General features: G+C 43.7%; 1 protein-coding gene and 1 pseudogene across 12 annotated transcripts in view; both read left to right on the forward strand.

Annotated features, from left to right (window-relative positions):
- The first annotated feature begins 4,839 nt into the window (after window positions 1–4,839).
- PARD3 (par-3 family cell polarity regulator) overlaps window positions 4,840–27,497 on the forward strand; it is an 804,135-nt gene continuing 781,477 nt past the window's right edge. For 11 of the 12 annotated variants that reach the window (XM_037010348.2, XM_037010345.2, XM_037010349.2 and 8 more), the window contains exon 1: window positions 4,840–5,023. In XM_037010348.2, the coding sequence (XP_036866243.1) occupies window positions 4,904–5,023 (120 nt within the window). In that variant the 5' untranslated portion in view covers window positions 4,840–4,903. The remainder of the gene's footprint in view (window positions 5,024–27,497) is intronic. The other variant, XM_073228955.1, reaches the window with a different exon arrangement.
- Window positions 4,887–27,497, forward strand: part of LOC108386150 (rho-associated protein kinase 1 pseudogene) — a 120,951-nt pseudogene continuing 98,340 nt past the window's right edge.

The following is a 27,497-nucleotide window of genomic DNA, read 5'->3' on the forward strand; positions in this document are numbered from 1 at the left end:
AACACGAGAGTGAGAATGTGGTAGGCACTTCAGTGACTGTAGCCAACAGCCTGGCTGAGGGACCTTCTAGAATGGAGGGTGGGGATTTGGATGCATTTGGTCAGAGCACAACAAACAAACAAACAAAAAACTCCACATATCCTGTAACCACAAACTGTGAGTCAGGTGCTGTTTGGATTACTTTGGCCTTGGGGCTGAAGACACAACCTTGGATAACAAGGAGAAAAGGAGGTGGCTGGCCAGGGAAAGTTGGGCAGGGCCCACCCTGCCCTGTACAATTTACTTCTGTTTTGAAACCGCTCACAGCTGCTCATTCCCTGTGCTTCTCATGTCTGATGACTGCTTTCGGCAGGCTAGGGAATCCTTAAGGTCCCCCTCCCCTGTCTGCCTCTTTTATGCTTTTCCTTTCTTGTTCTTTCCTTTTCTCTCTTTGGCCATTACTCTCACCAATACAATTCATGTGAGTTCTGCTTCATTAGAAAAACCACTGTTTTAAGAATTATGTTCGATGTTGCACAGCTGGGAAGCTCAACTGAGCCCAAGTGCAGTTCTGATTTCCTGCAGTCTTTGCATTTTATCCTAAACACAGCTATATTATTCTACAATTCATATCTGTGTCAAGAAGCCACCTTGTCCCCAACCCTAGGGCCATTCTGGGGAAGTGCTGGGAATAATACAGTCTCTGCCCTCAAAGAGCTCAGTGCATTAGTGACTCAGTTTCTTGACAAGTGTGTGTGTCTTCCAGCCATCAGCAATATCATCTTCTCTTAGAGCTGTGCTGTCCAATATGGTAGCCACCAAACTCTCACGAGGCTGGACACGTGCTGGTTACTCATATGTGTTTGATGAATGAGTGGATGAATCACTGAATGAATGTGGACAGCTGGTTCAAATCGAAATGTGCTCTGAGTACAAACCACACCCAGGATCACGCAGAATTAGTAGGAGAAAACATATGAAAAATATTCATTAATGTTTTTGAAAAGTTGATTGCATGTTGAAATGATAATATTTAGGATATAGCTGCTTAAATAAAATATATTACTAAAACTACTTTTATCTGCAGCTACCAGATTTAAAGTTACAAATGTGGTCTGCCTTATGTTTCTCTTGGATAGCTTTATTCTAGATGGTCTTCTGCCATCTCATCCCTTCCCTCTCTCCCAAAAGGAGTGAACACTTCCTCTGGGGACCACCACGACCCCTAATATGTAGTAGCTATCATACTCTGGCGGTTGCCTGGTCACATCTGAAACCTTTACCAGACGGGGTATCTCTTGAGGGAGGCACTCACATAGACAGCCGGTGGTGCAGTACTTTGTATAAAAGAGGTGGACAGTAATTGCTTGGTGACTACTGATCCAATTCTCTTATTAGACTGAACTTGTTTGAGGCTAGGGATACAAATTGTTAACATGATCTTTATATAATATTTGTGAATAGGCACTTAATATGTTTGTGAAATATCCCAGAAATAACTTCAATTTTCAAAGGATGACTGGATTTTAAAATTTCTTATATGTCTTCTTTATTCCTAATTATTAATTTTTTAAGGGAAGGATGCTGGGTAATACAATATCATTTCTATACATACGGGGTATATATTTATTTGATGATGCACATGAATGCCTCTAGATAGAATTGAAATTATAGTCCATGTGGCCACACCTGCCCATTTGCAGACAGGCACAAAGCCCAGCAGATCCTAAATAATTCTCAGAATTTTCCAGGGTTTTCAAAATCAATTGAAGCAATCAACTGTAAAAGAGAAGTACCAGTAAGATAAGGATCATTTTTTTTAACCTGAAAAAGGCAGAATTTAAGAAAGTAACCACACTAGAAAATATTTATATAAGCTTTGACTCTTGACTTTGATGATATTGCTTGTCCCTTGGGCTGGGCTTGCTTTTATGCTTCTCCTTAGTCCGGAAGCAATTGGTTAAGCTGGACACTTTACAGATGCAAAGGTTGTCTGGCCCTAAGGCAGCTTCATGATGAGATGCTAGGTGAGTATATTAGTGAATGAAGATTCATTAGTCATGAGGAAATTTTATTTTTACTCAAGACACCAAGTGTCTGACATCTAGAATTAACACAGTATTGGTTTTTGTCAATTAATTATTAATATAAGGAGAATCACTGCATACAGATAAACTAGGTAGATTTAAATAAAGCTTTAAGGTAGTATCTGATTAGTTGAATAAATGTTGTAATTATTAGTTCTATGGATATTTTTGAAAAATTGTCTAAACCTTTAATAACTATTGAATAGTAGAAGGAACCAATGTAAATAAGGTGGTGCACATATACTCTGATGTTTCTTCTTTTATGAAGGTAGTCTTCCCTCCCAGTACTGCCATAAAGACTTTGCTGCCACTTAATATTTAATAGCTTCAATTACAGTTGCTGGAGTACTATCTTGTTCTAACCTCTGAATTGTCTTTTTCCTACTCACTTTTATAATTGTGTAATATTTAGCCAGTGCTTTGTACATAGAAGTTCTTGTCTAATTGTGTATGAAATTAAATTGAAACACATTGAGTCCCGGGCTGAGAGTCATGAGCCCTGGTCTAGTACTGAAGAGTTCTACCAGTCTGGAGTTTCTCTGTACCTCAGGCTCCTCCTCCCCCTGTTCTCCCTCCTTCCAGGTCATCCTTTGCTATCCTATCCTGACTTTGTTACCCTTCACCTACATTATGAACTGGACTCCTGTATTACACACTCCCATGTGGCAGCATGCGCCAAGTGACTTAATACATTGTTTTATTTTAATCTTCATAATTGATGAGATGAAGATCATTAGCCCCACTTTTCAGCTGATGAAATTTGGCTGGCTAGAGATTGAGTGCCATGTTTAAGGCACAGTAAATTGTAGAATCAGGATCTGAACCTAGATCCATGTCATGTCTGATGTGATTTGCCTATCCCTGAACTTGCTTTTCAATCAGAATTGTTTTGAGAAAGCCCTGCTCCAAACTAGATATTCGTCCCTCCCCAGTGCATTAGAGTGGAAATGTCTATAATTATCAGTAATTGTTGTGGATCCAAGTCTTAATACACGAGCAAGAAGGCCTCAAGGAGATTTTGTTTGTTGACAGTTGTTACAAAATTACCGGGTAGAAATGTTGAATGATGCAGCCACAAAGAAAGGCAGTATGACGGGCTTTTCTTCATTATATGGGGATGAGGAATGTGTGGAAAGAAATTTGGGCTTTATTCCTGGTTCTGCCTTAAGTACTCTTTGTAGCCTTGAACTAGTGACTTAGTCACTGTCCTGGAGTAAAGGTGGGGACGGTGACCCACAGTGCCCACAACTGCCCTGGTCTGCATGGACGGTGACAGAGTGAATTGGTCAAAGGCTATAGATGAGAGGAAGCACAACGTGTTATATGACAAACTGCACTCTACCTGGGGGAAGTGTGGGGCACGGGAAAGTGCAGGCATTTTGGAAAGCACACCAGTCTCTTTGTACAGTTTCTTTACTTGCAAATTGGCGGTGGAGGCGGATGGACGGATGATCACTTCCTGCTTTTAAATGCTGAAGTTCTACTTGAGCTCATGAGGCCTTTAGTAGTTTTCATACATCCTAGGACCAACTGGAGAAAATGAATTGTTTGGGACGGGCAAGGGGTGGGGGTGGGGGCGCCGCCGACTCTTTGTTGGCATTTGACACTCTTTAAACACAACATACTATTATGAAGCGATCACAGCACGTACCGGAGGCAGAGAGGTACGTCAGTTACTTTTCCTCACTCGGCCAGGTCCATTTACAATGTCTGGTGTCCCGCAGGCCTGTACCTCATTAAGGAGGTGCTTTCCTTTCTCCAGGGACTGAGTGCCGGTGTTCAGCGCCGCGCTTCGTGCGGCTCCCCCTGCACAGCGTTGCACCAAGGCGTTCTGAGTATATTGTTCATAAATCTGCGTTTGGATTGCTTAGGTTGCAGAGTTCTCAGATATAAAATGGTCTGGATTGCTACACGCTGCGGCGGGTGGGTCACAGGACACTTCCAGGTAAATAGTAGCTTCAGGAGAAGGGCCGGGTCGACCCGAAGATTCACTAACGTCTCCCCACGCGGACCACTCATCTGTGCTTAGAACGCCCAGCGAGTGAGCGGTTGCGAAAGCCCCGCGGGAGGGAAAGCCTGGCGCGGACCCGTCCCCATTCCCCCGGGGGACGCGGAGACGCTGCTCCCTGCGCGGCGGGGCGTGTGCAGTCGGCAGTGCCGAGGGTGAACCGCCTTTCCGGAGGCGATTGCACCCGAACCCCTGCGGCCCGAGGAAGGGGCTTAAAAGTGACAAAGGAACGGGGGCGGGCTACGGACAGACCTCGGGGACGTGCGGCGGGCGAGCGCGACCCCGCGGCGTCTGGGCTGCGGGAGGCTGCTAGGGGCCCGGGCCCGAGGCTGCGGGCGGGACGCGCGGCGCGGGGAGGGGTCCCGCGGCCCCGGGAGGGAGGCGGCGGGGCTGGGGCGGCTGGCGTGCGCTCCGCCCCGAGCGGGGAGCGGGCCGCGCCTCCCCCTGCCGCATGTGCGCGGTGTTGTGTGCCCTGCCCGCTCCTCCTCCTCCCCTCCCCTCGCCGCCGTCCCCTCCCCCCGCGGCCCCGACCGAGCTCGAGCGCCACACCAACCGGGCCGCCGCGCCGAGCGCGCCCAGACGCCGAACAGGTGGCCGGAGGCTGCGGGCGCCGCGGCGGGCAGAGGCGAGGCGAGCCCCGGGCGAGGCGAGGGCGGCCGGGCCGGGCATGCGAGCCAAGCAGTCCCCCGGCGCCGCCGCCCGCCCGCGCCCCTAGCCTCCCGCGCGCGTGCAGCGGCCCCGCCGCGCCCAGCGTGCTGCGCCCCGGCCAGGGGCCGCTTCGGCCGTGGTCAGCGAGGGGCGCGCACCGGCCCCCGGAGGCGGCGGCGGTATGAAAGTGACTGTGTGCTTCGGGAGGACCCGGGTGGTCGTGCCGTGCGGGGACGGCCACATGAAGGTTTTCAGCCTCATCCAGCAAGCGGTGACCCGCTACCGGAAGGCCATCGCCAAGGTGAGGGGCTGGGGGCGGCGGGCGGCGGGGGCAGCGGCGGCGAAGGCGGCGGGATCAATATGGCGCTTCCTGGCAGGGGGAGGAGGCGGTGCAGGGAGGCGGGGAAAGGGAAAGTGCGGCGGCCCGCCCGGCCTCGCGGGCGCCCCCCGCCCCGGCCGCGGGCGCCAAAGTTGTGGGCGCGCAGCCTGAGGCCGCGCCGGGACCGCGGCACCCCCGTCGTGGAGCAGAGCCCCGGGTCAGCGTGCCTTCCCCGGCCGCGCATTGCGGACCCTTCAAATCCAGCCCCAGGCCTTCCCCGCCCACAGGCCCCTCGGCAAAGGCTGGGACGGGCCACTTCTCGCAGCGAGAGGAGTTTAGTTCCCGCACACGCGGCGGGGATGGGCTCGTGCCCGCCGTCCGCACTCCCGCCGCCTGCGGGGGGAATGCCGGAGCGCGGGCCCCTTCCCCTGGGCGGCCCGCGGGTTCCGTGTGCGGGGTCGCCGGCCGCGGGGAGTGCAGACCCGAGAGGGGCCTCGCTGGCTCCGCTCGCGAGCCTGGTAGGAACCCCGGTCTCGGTGACTCAGGCTCCTGGGCAGCTTTTTTTTAAAAGCACATCCCTGAGTCAGTGGTTGAATTAAAAAGTTTTCCTCAGCGTTTACCTCTCTGGAACCAGTTCCATATGGTGCCAGGGCCGCAGAGCCCTGGCCTCATCTCGAAGTTGGGCAGATTTCCCCCCCCCCCCTTTTTTTTTGCGGAATGATAACATTGTCTTCGCTTTAGTGCATTCTTCTACAATGTGTCAGAAGTGAAAAGGCATTTTGCTAAATTGTTTTATCGGATGTCTGTTTGACAACAGCCCACGCCTCCCAAGTTTCTCCCAAGCACCTGAGGATATTTTCTTAGCTGCAGAGTAACGTTGGGTCGAGAGCATATTTACTTAAAAATTTCCCGTTTGTTCCCAATGGTGGAGTCACTTGGCTCCCGTGGGCTTTGGGGCAGCAGGTGAAGGGGACAGGGACTCTTGTCAGCTTGATTGTGTAGTGGTGCTGGGGTGGCATCCTCCAATTCTCCCTGGAATTGAGGAAAAACCTTTTATACTACTACTTTGTTTTTCATATATATTGGAAAAAATAGCATAAATTTGGACTTTTAAAGATCATCTTGGGAACGTTTAGGAACCTGACACAATGATGGAAGATGTTGACTCAAAAATGTTCCTTACAGTTGGTTGAACTCTTTTATTGAAAATCAAATAAAATTAGTGGAAACTGGGCACCCATTTATCTTGCAGTGCTGTCAAGGGGAAAAATACCCTCTAACCCTATGTTTAGCATTTAAAATAATGACAGTTTATGATCTAAATGTTCTAAATCAGTATTCAAGCTGCACATGTACCCTGGAAACCAACAAAGCAATGAAAAGAGAGAAATACAATAATATATTATCTGCAGTGTGCCTAGGTTACTGAATGGGGAGAGGTGATTGACAATTCCTTTGATTTTACTAGTCTTACATGCTTAAAATTACATTTCATTATGCACACAGTGGACAGACATTGCTTGAATAGATAGAAATGTAGTTGTTTGGTTCATTCATTCAATAGAAATCCTTAAGCATTTCCTGTGTCCCAGCCATGTTCTGAGTGCTGGACATCTAGGGGGACCCACTGGCTGCTTCGTGGACATTGGATGGTAAGAGCCCAGGATGAGAAGCTCCGTGGTCCTCCGTCAGAGGCAAGTGGTGTGTGCTGGTGTGTTGTGCAGTGAGGAGATAATGCTCTGGGATGTTGGGTGGATAGAGTTGAGAGGCTTTGGTATGGATCTGGACCTTCTCTTTACATATTGGTGGTGGTGGTTTCACAGTGACCTGGGAGCATGGAAAAGGGCGTGTGGTTCTCTTAAAGATTCTGCGAAGACATTCCTAAGAAGGGGCATATGAGATGAATTTTAAAGGGTGAGTATTAGATTAGGAGGTGGAGCAGTAAGGAAGGAAGGAAGGGTGATTTTTAGAGGGTGATGGCAGCACTAGAGATGGATATAAATGAGAGGGAAGGAGTCAGAGATGATTCTGGGGGTTCCAAGGTTATTTTTTGGCATTATAGTTGAGCTGTTTTCAGAGGAAACAAATCAGTTTTTCTGGATAGTTGAGTGGTGTGACTTAATACCAGAACTGTCCTCAATAAGCAGATATTTGGAGACTTACACTCAGTCATAGCATTTTTTGTTCCCTCTTGAGAAAAATGTTTCTCTGCCTGCAATCACTGATGGGTGAAAGTGGTTTGGCTGTTGATCCCCATCCACCCACCTTCAGGCCTTCTGCAAGGAGGGTGCTATGCTGGACCCTGAGGACCATGGTACAGACTTTTCTTGAGTGTTTGGAATTGAAGACTGCCTGCCTATATATGTGTCTGTCTGATGCGTGCGCCCAGCTCATGCATGATTCTGATGGACACCCTGCAGAGCACCAGCTGCAGTCAGTGACTTTTAAATGTGGTGCCCTTGGTTTCTGAGGTTGTCCTGGTTTTCTTTACTGGCCACTCCTTAATTTTGAGTGACTCAAGGCTGGCCTTGAGGCTTTCCATTTTTCCTGCTATGCATCCAAACCCTGGTTAGGAGAAAGACAGTGAAATCTCCATGTTTGTTAAAAACAAACAAACAAAAAAAACCCCCCAAAACTTACTGTTTTGAAGGGCTGCTGTGTGCAGTGTGTTCTGCTCTATGAAGAAATATAAGGTTAAATTCTTGTATTGAAGAAGATTATAATCAGGGAGATGGGATGAATATCTACAACTATAATAGTAGGTGGTAACATTAATTGGCGACAGGGTGGTAGAGACAGTAATTGCTTCTGGATGGATTTCAGAGATGTGAATGGTGATCATGGCATGGTTGGGCTGGGGGTGGGGGTGTCGCATTTAGTCGTGAGGGTTGGTACTGAGCTCAGCAAGTGGGAAGGTTGGCCTTGATTTAGGGCGGTGCTTTCTTACTGGGGAATGACCTCAAAAAGGACCTGCCTGGCTAAGGCATCCTGGTTCTGCAGTGTGCAGTAGGGTCCAGGCCTGGGAGGGGGTGCATCATAGGAGGGGAAGCAGTGTGAGCAAAGGTGATTTATATGCAGGCATTCAGGGCTGGCTGGGCTCCTGTGGAGCATTCCTGTGAGATAGTGGGCCAGGATCCAGCTGGGGAGGACTTTGAATGGCAGGGCAAGACATTGGTACTTCATCCAGTCTGCTGGTAAGGAAAGGATGGGGGTATTCAAGCAGGGCAGCAGTATGGACAACTGGTCCCCTGGGAAGAGCTCTGGAGCAGCTGTTTGGATGGGATCCACCATCAGCCTCATACGCTGTTAAGAAGTGGTTGCCAAGTAAGGAAAAGGGGAGGAAGGGACTGAGGCAAGAAATTGAGAGAGGGAAGGTGCCAGAATCTCTTCTCATTGCCTTCCCCCACAGCCTCTCTGCAGGGTGCAGGGAGCTCTGGATTGGTTTTGGAAACTTGTGTGCTTTTACCATTGAACCCTGGGCAAACTAGCTGGGTAGAGGCCCATTTGTGCCTCCTCTGCAGTGGGTTCCTCCCTTGCAGGGTTAATGTGAACGCCTCCTTGCTGATTGTGACACTCCTCGGTAAGGGATCTGAATCACTGAGATGTTTTACTCAGCAAGCAGTTTCACTCGCTGGGAAACTTTCCCAGGGATCCTACTATTCCTGTTTGGGTTTTTCCTCTTTGCTTCAGAAGGCACTGTGGCAATTCAAAGAAAGAATAGCTCAAAATGTTAAGTTTGCCTAAGCAGCACCACACTCATAAGACCTGTGTGTGTGTATGAGGTAGAGACTCAACACCACAGATAGGGGCTTTATTCGAGGGTAATTATCTGGGCCTCTGGCTTCTGGGCTACTGCTTCTGTCCCTCAAGCATGGACATCTCAGAGTTACTTAATAGCACTTTGTTATTTAAAAAACCAACAACTTGAGTTTATGGATAGTAACTTTTGAAAATGGCTTTTCTTTTTGTGGGGGTGGGAGGGCTGTTGATTATAAAAATCATGTAAGTCATGGTTTTTAAGAAAAATCTTGTGGTTGGAAGGAGATTTTTCTGGGAATTGATATATATATAACTGCCTGTTGTCACACATTTATAAGTTTATTGAAACTTTTAGGAAAATAGTTATATTGTTGCAGAGTTTGAATGACAAGGGCAAACAGAAAAATAATGATTTGAAATAAATATTATTGTGTCATCAGCACTTTCTGTCTTTCCTCTCAAAAATGAAAAAGAACAGAAATGTGTTTGAAAGGCTGATCTTTCCAAAATGCAGATCTCATTGTCCCTCTCAAGTGGCCAAACCCGCTCTCCCCAGAGGCCAAACCCTGCCATCTCAGCACAGCCCACCTCTCGCAGGACCCCGCCTGCCTTCAGCCTCTGCCTCACCAGCCTCTCAGCCCCAGATGGGCTTGCTCGTGCTTTCCTGCCTCTGCACGGTGATTTTCTGTCTCCTCCACCTGGAATGCTTGCTCCCTCCATGTCTGCTCATCTCTTGAGCCTCACTCAGCTCAGCTCAGCCTCTCTTGGAGCTGTCCCTGCATCCCAAGGCTATATAAGAGCCTCCCTGTGCAGTGCTTCTCCTGGGGCCTTCCCACAGCTCCTGTCTGACCTGGATGAATGTGCCTGGGTGCACAGTGCTTCAGTGTCCTTGTCTACAGGCCACAACTGTGCTCCTTCACCCACCAGGTGAAATACTTCAAGGTGATGGCCCTGCCTTAGTCCTCCCTGGCCTAGCCAATTTCCAACACAGTAATCTTCCACTGAGTGATGGCAAAGTGGAGAATAAATCCATCACACATATCCTTATACCCAAAGTACACTTTTGCTTAGAAGACTAACCAGCATGCTAATTTTAAAGATGTTAAGGTTTTGGCACAAAGAAATCATAACTGAAACTCAGATTTAGTGTGATTTGGAGTACCTGGAAGTTATTTTTTTGTGTCAGGTTTTTGAAGGTGTTAGTCTGTTTTTGAGACCAAACAGAGGGGAGAGACCTGGGATTTGCTTTGGGCCTGGCTCAAAGGCAGGTGGCCAGGGCAGTGTGGGAATCTGGCTCTCAAACACACCCATGTTCCATTTTGTGCTTCTCATTCTGTCCAGGGATCCCTGTGTGAGTGCCAGGAGTAAGTAGGAATGTTCAGGATCTGAGATTCACAGAGAGAGTCTGGCTTAGGCCAAAGTGCTTCTTGGCCCATGTTGTACGTGGATGGGTGGTCATGGAGGTGACATCTAAAGTCCCAGGGACACCACTGACCTAGGACGGATTTTCTGTCTGTCCTGGGAGGTTTTTAACTCTGCAGAGCTGGATGCAGCTTGGTGATGGCAAATGCTCAATAGGTGTAAGGAACCCTTTGCAATTTTTTCAAGCATGGAAAGAAATGTATAAAAATGGCCCAGGAAGGTGATTTCCACAGGTTATTTTCCACGGAGTGGAGATGGTAGGTTAGGCCCACCCCATGGGCTTCCCTCCTGCCTGGCCATTCATACTACACTGCTGGCTGGACCACAGTCAATGGTAATAGAGCAAAAGGTCAGTAAATTTATATGATTTTCCCTAATTTTGGTGTCTTTCTGTTTCACATTGAAAATAGAAAAATAAATCTTTATGAGAAATGCAGAGTTCTGTGAACCTGTAGAAAGGGGATTATTTTTTGTCTTCTAGTCATTTTATTTAAACACTTTTTCTATTTGGAAAGATTATCTAAAAATGACTGTTCTTCATAGTTCTGTGCCTTCTTGTGCCTGGCTTGCCATCTTTAGGTGGTTTATGCTGTTACTACTGCCTATTCTTTTTCTCCCATCAACTGAAATTGAAACTTAGAAATGAAATTTCAAGCTCCACATCCAAATGTCTTGACATGCTAATTATTTGTTTTTTTCTCTTAAAAGACTATGAAATATGTACACAAGAGAAATGAAAATGCGTCTACACAAAAAACGTGTACATGACAGTTCATAGCAGCTTATTATTAAAAGCCAAAAACTGGAAACAACTCAGGCCTCCATCTACTGAACAAAATCTGGTCTATCCACACCTTAGATTATTACTCAGCCACAAGGAGGGACCTTCATACTGGTACACGCTACAACATGAGTGAGCCTTGGAAACATGTCACGTGAAGGAAGCCAGTCACTAAAGCCCACATACTGTATGATTCCATTTATATATGAAATGACCGGAATAGGCAACTATTGAACAGTGACTGCTAATGGCTGTGAAGTTGGTTTTTGGGGCGGTGAGAATGTTCTGCATTTAGGTAGTGGTGACGGTTGTATGACTGCATATACTGAAACCATTGATACATACTTTAAATGGGTGAGTTTTATGGTATGTGATTGTATCTAGTTGAAGATGTTCAAAAATAGACTACATGAGCCTCTGTGAGAAAAGCTACATTTTTAGGTATTTTTAGGTCTAAGAGTGTTAAAATGTGTATTTCTGTGTCAGAGATGCTCAAAATCCTCAAATAAAACTGGTTGTTTTTAGGAGTTTTCCATACAATGTGTAAGCCCTGTTCCTTTGGCTGCCGGCTGCCTCCTGTTGTTGTCTGGTGCACTCTTGACTGCTGCGCCTCCAAGTCCCCTGGCCTCTCTTTGTTGTCACCTCACCATCCCCACCCTTAAAATTTCACCGACTGCTCATCTCCTTCAGCTGGAGATGCTTTCATGCTCAGCTCTGCAGCTTCCGTTGCTGCATGAAGGTTGATCAAGATGCCCAGAGATGTCCACCATGGAAAATCTTGCCCAGGGTCTGGTTTTAGTCCTTACTCGTTTTCAGTCTGGCACGTCTCACTAGTTCTGTTAGCCTGTTTTCAATTCTTCCTCTTCCCATATTAGGAAGTTCTGGGCTGGACTCCTGCTGCTAGTTCCCTGAGCTACAGACTTTCTCAGTCTGCGTGGCTAGTTATGATGTTCATGGGGCCGCAAGGCATGGATGATGTGTGGTGGCTTTTCAGAAGGGGAGACAGGGTACAGAATCTCTTATTCCACCCACCCTCCCTGTGAGAATTTTTGCTTCCCTTTGAACTGATGGGGCTTGCCCTCTAGGTCAAACACATGCTGTTGAAAGTAAGGATATGGTTTGCCTGGAGTGTCCTTCAGAATTCCTTACTGTCTCAAAATAAGCATCTTTTAAGATAAATTATCAGAAGTGACTTAATAGCACTATTCCCTTTGTGTAGTAGAACTAAATATATGACACTGCATGATACTAAATGTCTAGTATGTGTATACATACGCACACACCTGTATATTCACGAAGGTGTTGTTTTCAGGGTGGTATGAATCTGGGTGGGTTTAGAGATGAAAGCCAGGCCAGATTATTTCTCCCACTTCTGATGTTCCTTAGTATTCAGACATGGTAAGAATTTATGGAACTCAGATTTATTTTTTTGGTGTATGTTTTTTTTTTATTCTTGGTATTTGTTTTTCATCCCTTCAGATTAGAAAGCTCATCTATATTATAGGGTTTATTTTTCTGAAAAGGCCTCTTTGAGATATCCTACAATAAAGCCAATGTTTCTCTAAAACTTAAGAAATTAACTTGCTATATATCTCAAAAACCTACAATTGTTGAGTACTAAAAATATGTTGTGTTAACAGATTAAAAACAAAAGAGAGTGCCTTTTTTGTGCAGGTGGGTTTGATGTGAGAATGGGTTTTTTTGTTCCATTACTTTTGAAGTATGCAGTAAAAACTGGAAAATGTTTTTACATCTGGGTTTTCATTTTCTAAGTCCAGTACTGCATCTAGAATTTAAAAGTAAACTATTTTCCAGAGAACACATTTTCTTATACCACGAAGGCTTTTAAGATGTGTGATTTATAATTCTGAAGCCCTGTATACAGAGTCTTATGTAAATAATAGTTTGCCATGTTCTTGCCCAGCAGGGTTATACTCTAAATGGAGATTTCTCTTCTTATATAGTCAGCATCTACAAAAGAGGAAGGTGAAATGTGCAGGATGTTGGTTCCTTGTGTACTGCCACACAGGATATGACTAAGTACTGAGTCCATTAACGTTGAATGTAGGATTTGGTACCTTTATCACTTTGTTGGAGATCTGGAAAAAATCTTGTAGACAAATAGGATCTATAAGTGAAAGTGCATCATTTGATTTGATAAATGTTTCAACAGCTACATCTGGAAGATGGTGGCATTTTAGCATTTGTTCTTTCTGAGGAATATGAAATGAGTGTATTTTAAGTTATGAAGGTGCATACTATTGGGCCACTTCTTCAAAACCATGTTTGTAGAAACACAATCAGCTGAAGATGAAAAGTTTGGATGTTTTTTCTCCTAGGAGACAGGGCACATCACAGGATTCAGCACAGCAGTTCCATCACCGGCGTGTCTGAGAGCAAGATGGATAACCTTTGTGCACCCAGGTTCCCTGTCTTCGCCTACCACTAACTTCCTGGGATTGCTGTTAGAGTTTGAAGAGAGGATGTAGGAAGGCATTGTAGGAATGACATGGAGTCGTCCCCTCTACTACTATTCGGCTTTTGTTAAGAATTGTTGTCAGTGCATTTAAATAAACTCTTGTAAATTGTTTCTTCTCATCCTCATAGAACTACACTAGTATGGGAAACTGAATGTGTGGTAAAATTGTTCTCCCTTAAAAAATCATGGAAACATTTTCTGCAATTTAAGAAGTAAAATCCTGGCAACATTGATTTAGGTGTGCCAAAGCTGTCCATTGTGGAAGAGCTTTTCCAGTTTTGGTTTTGGCCTCCAGGAGTTTGGAACTTTGGCAAATCCCACAAGCTCCATGAGCCTCAGTTTTTTTCCATCTGTGTTTGAGAATGCTATCTTTTGTTGATAGTTAAGAATGTTAAGTGATTTAGTATAAATAATGCCCCTGTCAAGTAACAGAAACTTACTTAATATTAGATCTTTCTTTCTCTTCAAGTTTTAAACATAGATTTGTCATAATTTGAATGGCTAATCCATAAAGTCAACTTGATTTATGATACCAAGTGTCATTTTTCAAGATGAGTTGTTAAAAGGTCACTTTTTTCTTCCAAAGTACTATAGAAATTCCAGTATTAGTATTTACTAATAAATCAAATGGAAATAGAGGAGAGAGAATATTCTGATAATCTAGTGGTTAAAGCTGATTCTTTTACAGTGTTGTGTTTATCCAACTACCTTAACTCTGTAGTTTTTTGTTTTCTGCTAACCTTTGTTAACGTTCTAAAATAATTGCAACTGCCACAGTGCTAGATCAAAGTATATGTAACATTTCTTTGCTGTATGTATTTACAATATTTTAAGACATTGGTTACACCTTTTCCATTACAAAAATCTTTTGGCACTTGGATAGAATAAAACTAGGAACTGTAAATACTATTGATATTTATAAAATGCAGAAATGTTTCAAAGACTGTAGTTCTCAGAGTATCCTGGAGCTCAAAGAGATCTGGGTTATAAAATAAAATGGGAAAGGTGACATTTTTGTGACCTGTGTAATCCTTTATTATATGGGCCTCTATAATTCATGTGCCCATAATACCTCTTTACTCTTCTCTGGATCTTAAGACGGTGATTTTGGGCAGCTAACTCAGCAGTAAATGAACACAGAACATCTTTTGCTTAGGTGGGTAGTTGTAAGGGTTGACAGATGGATGCAATTTTTAATAGTTGAGTTCAGCTTAAGGCACCTAATGCCAATCCTGAAGATTTCACCCAGGAGGTGACCTATTTATCAAACTATGTAGGGAGTGGTATCTTGAAGGCTTACTTGGGTTCTGGGCATGGCAGTGTTACTATGTCAGACTTGCCAAGTTATCAATAACACATTGGCTTCACATTCAAGAGGACTACCTCCTCTCATTCATTTCCTGCACACCACAGTGTTGTAGGTTATTGTCCTCTCTTTGAGGCCTCTAAGTATCTTATTAATTAAAATAATGCTTCCTCCCTCTCTCCATATATGTTTAGGCAAGTTGCTAAGTAGTGACTAAAATAATGAAATGTATCTAGTTGTGCAATGTTAATATTTTGGCTTTGATCCCTTTCTAGTCTTTGTAGACATTGTTTCACATGAGTGCATTTGAAATCCAAAGCTTTTGTTTCATACAGGACATAGAAAGGAGATATAGCAGCATGGGAGATTGGAATTTATATATATCTCTTCCCTTCACAATTTCCTGTGTTTTGGGGCTTTGCTAATGAAAGTGATGGATGGTGCTTTCAAAAACTGCCCAGAGTACTCCAGCACTTTATAACAAAACTGTAGAGAAATAATTGTTGGGGAGATTTTTTCCTTTCAGCTTTACTGAAATATAATTGATAAATAAAATAATAAGATACATTAAGGATACAATGTGGTGATTAGATATATTTGATGTACATTGTGACACCCCTACCCCGTGGATTAATTAACATATTCATTATCTCACATGTTTACTTTTTTTTTTTTTCGACTACATTTACGTTCTTTTATCTGGGGGAGTTTAGACAGCTCTTGGTCAGTTTTGATAGGTGGCTGGGGTGGGACTTTGGTCTGAAACAGAAGCTTTTTTCTGCCTATGAGGAGGGAAGCAGTCTCGTTTATAGATTGAGGGGAGCAGTATTTTCAGCTCAGTCTTTGCTTTTGGTGCCATTACAGTTTTTAGGTCAGACTGATGACTGAATGCTCTTACACAAGAGGTGCTGTATGGGAGGTATTATTTATCTGCTGATCAGGTTGGTGAGTTCAGAGAGGTTGGAGGAGGATGAGGAAACAATGATATTAGTAAATAGTAGTACTAATACCATTGTTATCAAGAGTAATGGTTACCACTTACCACATTTGTGTATCAGGCCCTAAGTGCTGGGCTTATACCTTGAGGAGTATGTGTCAATCCCACGGAAGGGCGGTGCTGATGCAATTCTGAGTTTACAGGTGAGGACCCTTGGGCTGAAGAGGGTAGGGAAGTTGCAAAAGGTTGCACATCTGTTGCATGGCTTGGCCTTCTCAGGCAGACCCTCTTGACTGCAGAGCCTGCACTCTGAACACTACACCATGTCCCTGATGATGTGGCCCGTGCATTTTAGGATGTTGCACTTTGATAAAAAAAAAAGAGTCCATAGTATCCATAGGAGAGGACAGGTTCTTATCTGACTTGAGATTTCTGGAAGGGCTTATGGATTTAGGGAAGAAGTATACCTTTGGGATGACTGAGGTGGTAAGAATCAGAAGGCTTACTGTTGAAGACCCTTGCTACTCAGGTGTGCTCCATGAGCACTGTTTGGAAGCTTATTCGAAATGTAGAATCCCAGATCCCATCTCAGAACCCCTGTATCAGAAACTGCATTTTAACCAGATCCCCAGAGCAGTGGCTCTCAGCCCTGCCTGCAAGTAGGAACACCTGAAAGGTTTTTAAATTCTGGTGGCCATGCTCCACACAAACCAAGGGACTCAGATAGGGGCTGGATTTGGTATTGCTACCCAGCTTTTCACCTGGTTCTCTGTGCAGCCAGGGTAGGGAATTGCTGGCCTAGAACAAATTCCAGACCCTTTGGGTAGTTGTGTTATGTGACGTGGGGCCCTGCTCTGCCTTTTAGCCATGCATGGAAATTTCCATAACAGGAATTGAGAGCATAGGCCAGGGTGCTCAAGGGCTGGTCTGTTCAATTCCATTTCTGACTTTTGAACATGGCTCATTATGTCCTGTGTTTTATATACTACTAGAAGTAGGGACAGGAGGACAGATGACCAAGCTGCCATTCTTATATGGAATTTGCCAGCCTTCTTGGGGACAGCTTACATTGTCAGGCTGGGCTCTGAGGGCTGTTCCTCTGCAGGCCATTCTGGGTCCTTCCCTGGCGCTCCTGCAGAGCTGTGCACCTAGCAGGTGGAGGCACAGTGCTTACAGTGTTTGTGAGACGACTGGTGAGAGGCGCTTACAGGAAATAATTCCCTCCAGGGGTGCTTTCAGGGCTGCAGAGTAATAATATTCAAAACATTGTCTTCAAATATACAGCAACCACAAGAACATACTAGTACTGAATTTTATAGTCCTGATAGCAAAGCCCCTGTAAGAATTTTTAATTTTGTTCAGCAGCTTCAAATAACATGTAATTGTAATGCAGTTGGTAAACATGTGGTTTGAAAACTAATGCATTTAGGTATTGCTGTGTAACAAACCACCCCAAACTTAATGGCTTAAATCAACAACTATTGTATATCTCATGGTTTTGTGGGCCAGAAATTTGGGCAGGGTGATTCTTCTGCTCTGCTTGGGGTCACTAGGGGGTATTCAGCTGGCATATGACTGGGTCCAGAGGGTCTTAGATGGCTTCCTTCAATGCCTGGTGCTTGGTGGGGGTGGCCAGAAGTTGGGCTCAGCTGGGACTGTTGGTAGGTGCACCTACATGTGGTGCATACAGCATGGAGGCCTCAGAGTAGTTGGACTTTTTATACTATGGAAGAGGGCTCCTGGAGAGTGTCCTGAGAATCAGGAGAAACTGTCATTCTTTGAAGACCTAGGAAGCCACCACAGTGTCATTGTCCCTGTTTTCTGTCTGCCAGACCAGCCATGTGGTGGCCTGGATTCAAGAGGAGGGAACATTGACTCCTCTTTTCAGTGGAAGGAGTGTTACCAATCCGTGGCCGTTGTTACTCTGCTGTGTGTATGTGTGCACGTGTGTGGTGCATGTGCATGGCATGTAACATCAGACATTTAACTTTTTTATTGTTTTGTGTCATGTTTTAAATTTGTCCGTTTCTTGGTCTAGGGACAGGTAATTAAATGTATATCCTGAGCTTTAGAAGCTGAAACCTAAAAAGTAGCTTGGGTTCATAATTCATGAATCCAAAACTCTGACAGCTTTTCCCCATTGTCCAGTGGAAGGATATTGGGAAAACGACACCTTAAGTCTCTGTGGCACCTTCCCTAAGAGGGGTTGTGCCCCTTGCGATTTCTTTATTGGGGCATCCTGTGAGGTAATTATGACACGGTACCCTTTAAATTCATGTACAGGTGAGAAATGGAATAATTTCATCAACCTGTTGGTGAACAGTGTTCAGAAGGTGGCTCTTCTAATGATCCATGTCCTGATTAGAATTTGGATATGACTGTACTTTTCTTAGGTGCTATTCTGGAACCTCTGTACATCTTGTCATATTTTAAATTATACACCATTTTCCAAAGAAGTGTCATGTTTAAGGAAGAGTTATTTTTCTAATGTGATTTTTTTTTTTGGTGGAAGCTTATGGGTATTGCCTCACAGGGATGTTTCATGTTAATGGATTGAACTCCATTCTTAACAAAGGGGCAGAGAGACGGTAGAAAGGGTAGAGGTTATTACGTGGCCACCTACTTTGTGAGTGTGTGGCACAGACTACGGGTGACATTGCAAGGGGGAGACCCTTTTCCCCCATGTGGCATCCCTTCCTGAGTTCCCCCAGCGGGGGGTGTCTCCATGTGCTGTGGACAGTGAAAGGGAGTTTTCAAAGCTAGTTGAAACACTAGTTAAGCTTAGAGCCTAACCTTTGAGGAAGACACCACTCCACTGTCAAACTCTCTGGGTGGTATTGCTTGCATTCATTCAGTTTTGTTAAAATGAGATACTTTACATGTAATTGGCAGGTATCAGGCTTGGGAGTACAAAGCTCTTCAGCCACAGTTTGTTAGGGGTATCTCCTGTTCAGGAGCACCCACCCATGGGAAATGACCCACCGTTCATTTTTCCAGCAGAGTAAACTTCCTAAGGGCAGCTGTCTCCACAGCATGCTGGACAGAGAAGGCCATGAATTCTGCAGGGCTGCCCAAGTAAAACCCAGATCTGTCAGCCTGCAGGTAGACCCAGCGCTGCTTTCCACCTTTGTCTCCCAGCTCCTCTCCACCCTGCCACTGTTAGGTTGGAACCGATGTTCTTTTTTCCCGAGTTGTGCTGAGTTTGCTGATGTCCTTGACTCTGGAATCCTCTACTTTTTTCCCCTTGCCTGTGCTTCTGCTCTTCTTTCCTCTGCCTGTGGCCAGAGCTAGGTTCTTCTGCTCAGCAACCTTGTGGGGTTCCCTGTTGCTGCCAGGATGGCGCTCCCTCCCAGCTACCCAGGGGGCACTCAAGTCTCTGTCCCACCTTGGGCTTGACTCTGCCTTGGGGCCATGTGTCATGGCCAGGCCCAGGCTGGCTACAGCCCAAATGGTGCCTTCTCTGCGTCTCCACTCCAACCCAGGAGATTTCAGAAAGTGGTAAGTCACCTTAAGGGATAAAGAATCACTGTGCAAACTTTTTGAAAGGAAGCTACTCCAGTAACTGTGTGCTATTGCATGGTTTATTATTTGTAAGTAATTAAAAGTGTGTGAACTTTTAAGAGACAATCATCTGATGCCATCAAGAAGGACTTCGTAAGGCTCCTCTCCTGTGATGTGCTCTGTGAACACCCACTGCCTTGTCTGCCTCTCTGCTGACAAGCGTGGTTTGAAATGTTGGATTTACTGCACTCAGATGTCACCGTAAAGATTAGGGGTGGATCTGCACAGGTGGTGGATGGCTTGCCCGTAAAGTGCATAGAAGAGGGTGAAATGTATCCTGTGTGGGAAAACAGGGTCCTGAAGCCTGCAAGGGGAGCCGTGACTGAAGCCATAATTCATTGTGAAGTAGTTCCCTGGCTCTGTGTGTGTGTGTGTGTGTGTGTGTGTGTGTGTGTGTGTGTGTTGCAAAGTTTTTTTTTTTAATCTTTTTTTTTTGTAGATGATTATTTTTTATTGAAGGGTAGTTGACACAGTATTACATTAGTTTCAGGTGTATAACACAGTGATTCAACTTTTTTAATCTTTTGTAATTGAATCTGGATGAATACTAAGTTGTGTTTTTTTTTTTTTTTATTAGCTGTAACTCTGAGCACTGGGGTCTGTGAAACATTGATAACAGAATGGGTGCTGCTGTATTCATGAAAAGAGTTTTGCATTGAAGGTGGAAAGTAAACCGGGCACTTGAGCTAGACATGTGAAATACTCATCTTTATTCACTTTTCTGCGAAGAACTGGGAAGACCCTTTGGACTCCATTCTGTCATCATGGATCTTCTCTCTCCTAGTGTTGGGCCAAGTGAGAGATCATGTGAAGTACATGGGCCCAAAGGCATCTTCCCCAGGATGGAACCGTTGGTCTCCAGGAGGTGCCTGCAGGGATCAGGGAAGGTTCCATGAAGCTGCCAAAGCAGGAGGCATTGGAAGAAGTCACACGTAACCCACAGGTGCCTTAGAGTTTGCAGGTCCTTGAATTAACTGGGTGACACCCGATGGACTCCCTGAGAAGGTACTGGGGGGCTCCTTGGCTGGTCTGACATTATGCTGTCCCCTCAGCACACACCCCTCATTCTTGTCTCTTCCCAAGAAGGCAGAAGCTCTTTTGAAGAGCTTGTCCTTTCCATCAGAGCATGCCATGGCTCAGACCACAGCTTCCTGAGGAAAACGCTGGCCCAGGCATGGGCTGTGAGCTGATATGCCACCTGCAGAGAGCAGGGCTGGGCACCTGAGGCACTGTCGCTGCTTGGAGGGCTTCACGCTATTGCCGGCAGCAGGCTCTATGTCTTGGGGGCTTTGGCAGTTGCCCCCTGCACAGTGAGCATCGAGTGAGACTCAGACCAGCTGCTTCTGCCTATGATAGTCAGGGTCCCCCAGACTTACATTAGGGTGCCTGATGGCCTTCTGTGTAGCTGCTGCTCTTTGGTGGCAGGTATAGATTTCTGTGTCTCTCACTCAGAGGGGCAGAGAACATAAAATGCTAATGTCTGTGTGGCCAGAGCATTTCCTATAATGCTCTTAAAGGAAAAGATGTATTTTGTATGCCTAACTGAATAGAGGAAGAAGCACTTTAAAATAGAATTAATCTCTTACTTGTCTTTGTTTCTCCCAGTGGAATTATTTTATATTCTATGATGCTCTCAGGTGATCAGCCAGAGTATGTGCATCTGTGCTGATGCACGTCTGCGTGTGTGTGATGTGAGTGCATGAGTTGGCGTGCAGTGCATCTGCATGTGTGCATCCACATACGTGTGTGCATGTTGGAGGCTGGTTGGAGGGACTGTTGTTAGGATTTGAGTTTTCCACTGGAAGACTTGGTATTTATTTTATGGTCATAGACTGTCTTTTGGTGTCTTGCAAGTAATAGATGATTCTCTTAATGTAATTCCATGGATGAAAGAAAAACTCAGGTTTTGTGTGTCTCAGCAGATCTTTAAAAAAATCCATCTATATTGGGATTCATGGCTGGAATATTTAGAAAAAGAATTTACAATAAAACTTCATCTTTTTGTAGTACCTCAGCTATGACTTGATTTTCCCTGCTTCATTTTAAAGTGGATACTCACTCTTTGTTACCCCTTCCTGGTATTCCAACTTCTTCCTGACTTGCAACAACTGTTTCTCATGAATGCTGGCAATGGGAGAAGTGGGTGTGCCCACAGGGTACTTCAGTCATGCCAACCTGGACCCTGCACACCTGGTCATGGGAGAGGGCAATGCTTTTACATTTCCATTCTCTGGCACTTCAGCTCATCTGTTGTGGGTGCACTGCTATTGCCAATGAAATAATTTTAGTATCTTTTTCTCCCTTGTTTATGCATCAGCATCATTACTGTGCCTCCTTGGGGATCTGACTGATTGGTAAATTAATGCCAGCAGAGGAAGTGGAAGATAATACATAAGTGTGTTTTCTTTCAACAAATACACTCTACAATTTATTTTATTGGGGTTTGTCCTTTGAATGAAAACACCACAGTAATCCTATTATAGTCAAGAAACTGCTTGCTCATGCCAGATTATAGGCTTCTGAGTGTGTTGCTGTGCCTTTGTAAGCCATAAGTAATAAATGAAGCAATCTCCAGATTTATCAATGATTAATCAGGAATATGACAAGTTTTATCCCAACCCATAGCTGCACAGTGTTTCAGACAATCTGCTCCTGCAGATGAAATCCCTTTGTAGTTCATGATTCAGCATCCAGGAGCACAGGATTCTTCTACAGACACTGGTTTGGATGAGCATAATGAATATTCGTTTTCATGAAAATGGTTAAGCACTGTTTATAATAAAATAAATACATATTATAAGAAATTTGGGATTTACAGATGGCTTTATGGAAGATAATGTCATTCATAATCTCACCACCGAGAATAATCTAAAATTTGAATTTTCAGTCTTTCATTTTGTGTGTGTGTGTGTAAATAGTTAAAATAATGATGCATATACAATCGTTCATATATATTACATATATTTGCATTTTTCCATGTGTTTTAAAAGTTGTCATAGTAAAATTTAAAGGCTATGTAGTATTTCATTATGTGGAGATATACACACGCACTTGTAACTATTTGTTAGAAATTTGTTTCCCTATTTTCACTATTTAAAACTTTTCTAATCTCAGTGCAGCTCATTGTTTGGATTGTTTAGGTTAATTAGGTATGCAGTTATGGGTGGGAAGTCATTTTTTAAATTTATTTATTTATTTATTTATTTATTTATTTATTTATTTATTTATTTATTTATTTATTTATTTATTTATTAAGGTGTCATTGGTATACAATCTTATAAAGGTTTCACTTAAGCAACATTGTGGTTACAACATTCAGCCATGTTATCAAGTTCCCCCCACACCCTACATCCCATTGCAGTCACTGTCCATCAGCGTAGTAAGATGCCACATAGTCACTACTTGTCTTCTCTGTGCTGTATTTCCTTCCCTGGGACTCCCCTACATTATGTGTGTTAATCATAATACCCCTCAATCCCCTTCTCCCTCCCTCCCCACCCACCCTCCAACACCCCTCCCTTTTGGTAACCGCTAGTCCCTTGGAGTCTGTGAGTCTACTGCTGTATTGCTTCTTCAGTTTTGCTTTGTTGCTATACTCCACAGATGAGTGAAATCATTTGGTACTTGTCTTTCTCCACCTGGCTAACTCCATCCATGTTGTTGCAAATGGTAGGATTTGTTTTCTTCTTATGGCTGAATAATACTCCATTGTGTATATGTACCACATGTCATGAACATTTTAAAGACTTTGTGTTATGCATTTTTCCAGCTTGCTTTCCAGAAAAGTTGTGGCAGTGCACTCTGGCTGGCATGGGAGGTTGCTTCCTGCCTCTTCTAGAGAGGCCTCCTGGCTTAGTGGGCGGTGAGGTACAGCTGCTTTGTGGTGGCTGTGAGTTCCTGGGCCCAGCAGTGACGTCTCCGGCCTCATTTTGATCATCTGTTAGCTGGGCTGGAGCAGCTACGTCTCTTTGAGGGTGGCATGGGAAAAGGAGATGTCAAGGGCCTGACCCGGAGGTTGGCCCAAGCAGGCAGTTGGTGTGTGGTCACGGTGGTGGTGGTGACTGAGCTCAGGTCCAGTGTTTAGATCCTTTCGTGTTAATGGAGTAGAGTGATGGATTGGAAGATAAAAGGAAATTACTTCAACTTGTCCGATCCTTTGAAGGAGACACACAAAGTGCTTTGAACTGGGATTCTTCGTAAAGCAGTTTGAAAACCAATGTTTAATATTAACCCCTTATTTTATTCCTGAGGATGTTATGTGGGGTGGAATTCAAAGCTTCAAATTATCTAGTGTCTCAATAATTTTGTCTCTCTCCACATGGCCCAGCTGTGTCCCACAGACCCTTGGATGAGTCTGGCCTGTCTGCCTTGTCCCTGCATCTCAGGTGGCCCTTTGCTTGGTGCTTTGGGAGGCGGATGACATTTTTTCACAACTTTTCTGCTGGCTTGACTACGTTATGACCGTGAAGCTTATCTTTTCTCCACATTAAGACAAATATTCCATTTGCCTCTTTGGTCTTAAAAGGATTCCTTCCATCTTTAAGGAGCTACAAAAATTCTAGTATTGTAACACTTTCATCCACCTCAAATCTTATTTAGACCTGTGAAGTACACTTACTCTTAGCAGTTACTTTAAAATTCTTATTTGGCTACTCGCCTTCTCTGAGGTAGAAAACTGCAGCTGGTTATCTGATCAACACTTTGTCTTTGTTAAGATTCTGCCATTTCTGGGGGTTGTTATTGGCCTCCTTTGCTTTGGCGGTTGTCACAGTCCATCTGTTGGAAGTGGTACATCCTTGTTGCCTGTTGTGTTTGGATTGATCTCTACTTCCTTTCACATGGACTGGCCTCACCTTTGTATCCTTGAGGTGCATGATAGATGCACAGGGATTTTTTCAGGTCTCCAAGTGTTGAGAAAAGATGGAAAGACTTAGTCATTTTTCAGTAACTTAACTCTGAGCTGGATATGGTGCCAATTTTTAGACTAATTGTTATAGAGAACTTTTTAAAAGCTTTGCTACTTTCTATACTCGTTTTTGGTGTTTGATCTACCTAAAATAATGATGCATATTAGTTCTTTTTCCTTGAAGTCTGCATGCCATTTGTGGCCTTCATAACACAAATCAGTGTGTAGATAGCGGAAAAGAGATATTCATGGGATCCTACAATGGATCTACGGTAAGCAGTGAGTTCATTTAACCAGAAATGGATACATTTTAAGTGGATCTTCGAGTGTGCTATTTAAATGGATGCATAAAAGGGATCAGTGGGTAGAGGTCCTAGGCCCTGTCATACACTGGTAGGTGCTCTCCACTCCTTTCTAATCCCCAGATGTAATGAAATGCCTCTGACTGTGGTTACTTCCAGTTGCCATTCATAAAATTGTTGGTCAGTCCTCCCAGGTGACAGTGGTATTTACAATGCCTTTCAGAATGTCTGAGAACTTTCATCATCCCCTGATGACCTGTTTGTCATTTCTCTTATACATATGCCCAGAAAGCTTGTATTTAACATCCAGTGGGATGTCATTTGTTTACTTGGGCTAGTCCAGCATCAGAGGCTGGGCTATCATTTGGCTACTTTTGGTCAGTAATTATGGGTCAAAGCTTTGGTCAGAATACTAAGTGATTGACAAAGTATTTGGGTGTCCAAATCTTTTATGGGAGTGTGGATTTCAAAGTGCGAAATGAAGGAAATAAGGAGAAAACTATTAAAATTACAGATTTAGATTTCTGGGGTCTCAAAAGTAGAACAATGTGATACTTGTGCAAGTTTTTGGAGATTGAGGTCATTTGAAGTTTTAAGAACCATTCATTTTTTTTTATTAAGGTATCATTGCTATACAATCTTATGAAGGTTTCACATGAGCAACATTGTGGTTACTACATTTCCCCCTATTATCAACTCCCCACCACACACCCCATTGCAGTCACTGTCCATCAGTGTCAGAAGATGCTGTAGAGCCATTACTTGTCTTCTCTGCACTGTACTGCCTTCCCTGTGACCCCCCTACATTATGTGTGCTAATTGTAATGCCCCTTATTCCCCTTCTCCCTCTCTTCCCACCCATCCTCCCAGTCCCTTTCCCTTTGGTAACCGCTAGTCCATTCTTGGATTCTGTGAGTCTGCTACTGTTTTGTTCCATTAGTTTTTGCTTTGTTGTTATACTCCACAAATGAGTGAAATCATTGAACCATTCATTTTTAAGAGGATAAAATCATACCTCCTTTGTGTGTTTAAGTAAAAGTGCAACTTAACATCCCAGATAGCTTTGCCACGTGGACTGAAAGATTAACAGCATTCCTATGAAGTATGGCAATTATTTTCCCCATAAGACGCCGTAGAACTCTGTCTGGTATGAAATGGTTTCATATATGATCCTATAAATTAACTTAAGTAAATTTCAATCCCCTTTAACCATTTCCAGCAGTCCTAAGGCAGTGAAGAGACTTAGTTGGTGGTTAGATATCTGGTACCAACTTTTCAAGGAGGACTTTAAGAGCTGAAGGTAGACAGGAATGAATACTAGCAAAATTGTGATTGTAATGCATTTCAGAGGTTTATTTTCATGCCCATGAACAGTTATGTTTCCACTTGACAGCATTGGAAAGCTTAAGATAGTTTCCCAGAGTTCCCTGTGATTAGATAGAAGAGACAGGAAAACAAAAGGGAAGAAAATCTTTAAAAAAGTGTATTTGAAAGGAGAAAGCTTATCTCCACTTAGATTTGCTCTTTTGTTTGTTTCCAGATTTTCACTGTGTAAAACTGAAACATCCTAAAACACTTGGGTCCTTTTCCTCCTACCATCTCATAGGGTGCTAGAGTTTTCTTTCTTTAACTCTTATAGCTTGCTATGTCTATAGTATAACTTAGAATACTATTAACTTTTTAGAATACTTACCTTAAATATTAGGATGATGGTTATAAAAACCATAGCAGTTTCAAAAACCACTTACAAGATGTACATTTTATATGTAGTATGCTTCCAAGTAGTTAAAGGAATGTATTAAATGATTTGGAAATGTACTAAACCAAGAACAGTATTTATTTTACAATGATGGAATATGGTGGTTTTCCCTTTTTTCCTTTTTAAAGCTTTAATAATGTGATTGGCTATGTTTTTGTGATAAATTAAAACTATAATCCCTTGCTTTTATTGTAAATATACTAGAGGACTTAATATGTCTTAAATAATAGCATCTGAGGCAATTATTCCAAATAAAAATTGAAGTCTATCAGAAACATTTAAAAGTTTAAATAAATGAACTCTAAAGAGATACTTAGCAAAATTTCTTGGTGGGAATTACATCATTCAATGTGTTATACTCCCACATTAGTGCTTTTTCCCATTGTCTTTTGGATTAAAAGAAATTTAACTTGATTCAACCAAATCTTACTTTTAACACACTCACAAAGGTTAAAACTAAAGCTTAATTCTCACTTTGTCATTTTTGGAATAAAGCAGGCATATAAAGGAAAAAACAAATTAACCTTTGTGAGTGGTTGGGTAAAGGTAATAGTGTTTTATGTGTAGGGGAAATCATTCCTAGTATTGCAAGTCTTCTGATCAGCTAGAAGTGCAGGTGTCAGCTCTTAAAATGTTTTGATGCCATTGTGAGAATTGCAGTTATTTAAAAAGGGTGGAGGGAGTGCCAGTCTTATATTGAGGTGGATGGAGAGGTCCGCCTTGAAGGTTTTTCTATGGGCCCCAGGGATGGTTGAGTATATCGGTCCCCCCTGGAGGGCATTGCAATCCTCTTTAAAGATTGCATAGGTAGCTTTCCTAAAACTTCACTCCCACACCCAATGGGAGAATTATGAACTCTAGGTCAGGGGTGATGTCTTGTCTCTTTTCCACTCTGTCTAGTATGTATAGTGCTGAGCACTGTACAGTTGAAATGGTTAATTTCTGTTCTAGTCCCCTCTCCTAGCTTTTCCTCCCAGAAGCCATTGTTTATTCAAGAACAAATAATTGAAGTTAAAAGTCTCACAGGAATATGCCTGATCTATTTAGAGAATCCTATCCATCTCTGGTTTAACACTGTATTTCACAATCATACTAAACTTTCCCTACAACACCCTCAGGCTCTTGGTGTTATACCCTTTCGTCTGTTAATTTTCCTGTTGAATCAAGTATTAGCTGTGAAGGAAAGGGGAAATCTGGTGGGTGGCTTTATTCTGCTCTTTTTGCTGACTGTGGAAACCACCAGA

This window comes from Manis javanica, chromosome 2 (genome assembly GCF_040802235.1).
Source record: "Manis javanica isolate MJ-LG chromosome 2, MJ_LKY, whole genome shotgun sequence".
Lineage (NCBI taxonomy): Eukaryota > Metazoa > Chordata > Mammalia > Pholidota > Manidae > Manis > Manis javanica.